The sequence below is a fragment of the Chelonoidis abingdonii genome, chromosome 11, assembly GCF_003597395.2.
Source record: "Chelonoidis abingdonii isolate Lonesome George chromosome 11, CheloAbing_2.0, whole genome shotgun sequence".
NCBI lineage: Eukaryota > Metazoa > Chordata > Testudines > Testudinidae > Chelonoidis > Chelonoidis abingdonii.
Window position 1 is genome coordinate 42,077,641 of NC_133779.1, and position 2,747 is coordinate 42,080,387.

Genomic DNA, 2,747 nt, shown 5'->3' on the forward strand with positions numbered 1-2,747 from the left:
CCCCCAGGCTCCCCATGCTCAGGACAGAGTGCAGACCCCCCCAGCTCCACCAAGGCTCCCCGTGCTCAGGCTGGAGCGCAGACCCACCCCAAGCCCTGCTAAGGCCCCCCGTGCTCAGGCTGGAGCACAGAGCATTTCTGCTGTCTCTAGCTCCATTTGCCCCTATCTTCAGCTCTGCTCTCCGCCCCACCTCCCTCCTCTCCCCACAAAGCCGCAGCTTGTGACTCTGCAGAGGAGCTACTTCCCCAGCTCTACTCTTCCCCAAGCGCCCACTCCAAGCGAAGCTCCACAGCCAAGTATATCGGTGCCTGGGGGGAGGGGAGCCAGGGCTCCTGAGGCACCCAGAGCGATAATGGGGAGCAGGACCCGCTTCTCCCCCACTCCTCCTGTTCCCTTCTGCCACCTCCTTTGCATAATGGGTGTGCAGGCACCTGAGGGGCTCGGCTGGGGCTAGTGCTGCCTGGGCCTGGGGCATAAGGCACCGGGAGTTGCTGCAGCGTCCTCTTGGCAGTGGGTGAGCTTGGATGGAGCAGCCCTGCCTCGGGCGTGGAGCAGATAGGACCGAAGGGGTGTTCTCCTCCCCCCGTTTACAGCCTGCTTGTGTCTTGCTTCCCATCTAGGAAGATGCTGGCACTCCTGGCAGCCCTGCTTCTCCTGCACAGTGCGCCGTCCAGCTGGGCGAGTTGCTGGGGGTCTCCAAATTCAAACTCCTGCGTGGTCCTGGACTGGTCGGAATTCAGTAGCGATACTCAGAGAGCCCTGAACCTCAGCAACCATGGCATCAGGGAAATCACTGGATCTGCCTGGCTGCGGGAGTCAGTCAACACGCTGGATCTGTCCTTTAACTGCCTGCAGAGCCTTCCCCTGGATTTCCTCTCCCAGGCACGTGCTCTCAAGGAGCTTTACCTGCAGCACAACCAGCTGCGGGGACTGCCCTCCGAGTTCTTCAAGAATGCCACCAGCCTGGAGACCTTGGTCGTGGACTGCAAGTGTGATGTCGTGGGGAGCGTGGTCAGCCACTGCAATAGCCCCACCAACAGCACAGACCGCACCTGCCACTGCCACTCAGAGCAGGAGAAAACCGAGTTCTACAACGTCACCGAGTTCTACACACGGCACTGCCAGCCTCTTTGCACGCCGCTCTGCGTGGCCATCACAAGCTCTGTGCTGGCCGTGCTGCTGCTGGCGGGGGGCCTGGCTGTGGCCTTGTTCCTGCTCAGGAGGAGACGGGCCTCTGTCGTCCACAGAAAACGGGAATCCACCGCATCCATCACCCACGGCCAGCAGCGCTACATCAGCCGCAACGCAGAGACGGGCCCCGGCCAGGCCAGCGACTATGAAAACGTCTTCATTGGCCACTCCCAGCCAGTCGGGCAATACGAGTGTCTGGAGAGAAAGGGACCGCAGTACAGGTGAGCACCGACTCAGCGTGAGCCCCCCAAGGCAGCATCCCTGGGGCACCAGGTCCCCTTCCCTCAGAGCAGGCAACCTGGGAGCCTGCATCCACGGGGATCGATTGATGGATCGAGAGGGTGGATGGGGATCAGATAGATAAATAGATAGAGAGATAGAGAGTGTGATAAAGTTCCTCCTCTACCTTGGTGGGTCCTGCACTTATTGATGGATTTTGCTAGCCTCAGAGATCTTCCTGTGTTGGATCAGGAGTTGGGAGGTTTTGGGGGGAATCTGGGCCCGCCCTCTACTCTGGATTCCAGCCCAGGGCCCTGTGGACTGCAGCTGTCTAGAGTGCCTCCTGGTACAGCTGTGCGACAGCTACAACTCCCTGGGCTACCTCCCCATGGCCTCCTCCCAACACCTTCTTCGTCCTCACCATTGGACCTTCCTCCTGATGTCTGTTAACGCTTGTACTCCTCAGTCCTCCAGCAGCACGTCCTCTCACTCCCAGCTCCTTACTGTCACGGAGTCACCGAGCGATGCTCTGGAACTGCTCCCCACAAAGCCAGGCAGGACTTTGGGGAGCCTCCTCTCCCTTGGAGCAGACTTGTTCAGGGCAAGAAGCTCACACGGCTTCACCTCCTGGGTCTCTCCTTGGAGCGAGATCTGGCAGCATACTCTGGCTCGCCGTGGCGCTTCCACCCCCGCGCGAGTTGCCCAGTGGCGGGTCCTGGGGAAGCCACAGGTCCCTGCACACCCCACTTTGCACGTCAGACGTGATCTCAGCCAGTGCAGTAACACAGAGGTGTAATTCGATGACGGAACGGTCTAAAACAGAGCATTGTAGATTCACTTAGCGACCGACCCCCTGCAGCCGGTGTCCATTCTGGGGGCAGTGAGCCAGACCCCCATGTCTCGCACTCACTCTCGTGCCCACCCAGCCCAGGACAACAACCCATTGCCGAGCCCCCTCCTCCTCGCTAGCTCCTGTTTCCTAGCCATGAGTGTACTGACCTCTGTTCATAGACTATAACTCTAGACTGGAAGGGACCTCGAGAGGGTCCTCGAGTCCGTCCCCTGCCTCATGGCAGGACCAAACTACTGTCTTAGACCATGCCCTATAGACATTTATCTAACCTGCTCTTAAATATCTCCAGAGATGGAGATTCCACAGCTCCCTCAGATATATATTGCAGTGTTTAACTACCCTGACGTTAGGAATCCTTTTCCTAATGTCCAGCTAAACCTCTCATTGCTGCAAGTTTTTAACCCATTGCTTCTTGTTCTATCCTTAGAGGCAGGGTGCAACAAGTTGTCTCCTCCGCCTGATGCACCCTTTTAGATACCTGAAA

The 2,747-nt window shown here is 58.5% G+C and overlaps 1 protein-coding gene across 1 annotated transcript in view; it reads left to right on the forward strand.

Annotated features, from left to right (window-relative positions):
- The first annotated feature begins 267 nt into the window (after positions 1 to 267).
- Positions 268 to 2,747, forward strand: part of LOC116826223 (uncharacterized) — a 7,155-nt gene continuing 4,675 nt past the window's right edge. Inside the window, exon 1 of the mRNA XM_032782820.2 lies at positions 268 to 1,412. Coding sequence (XP_032638711.1) covers positions 625 to 1,412 — 788 coding nt within the window. The 5' untranslated portion in view covers positions 268 to 624. The remainder of the gene's footprint in view (positions 1,413 to 2,747) is intronic.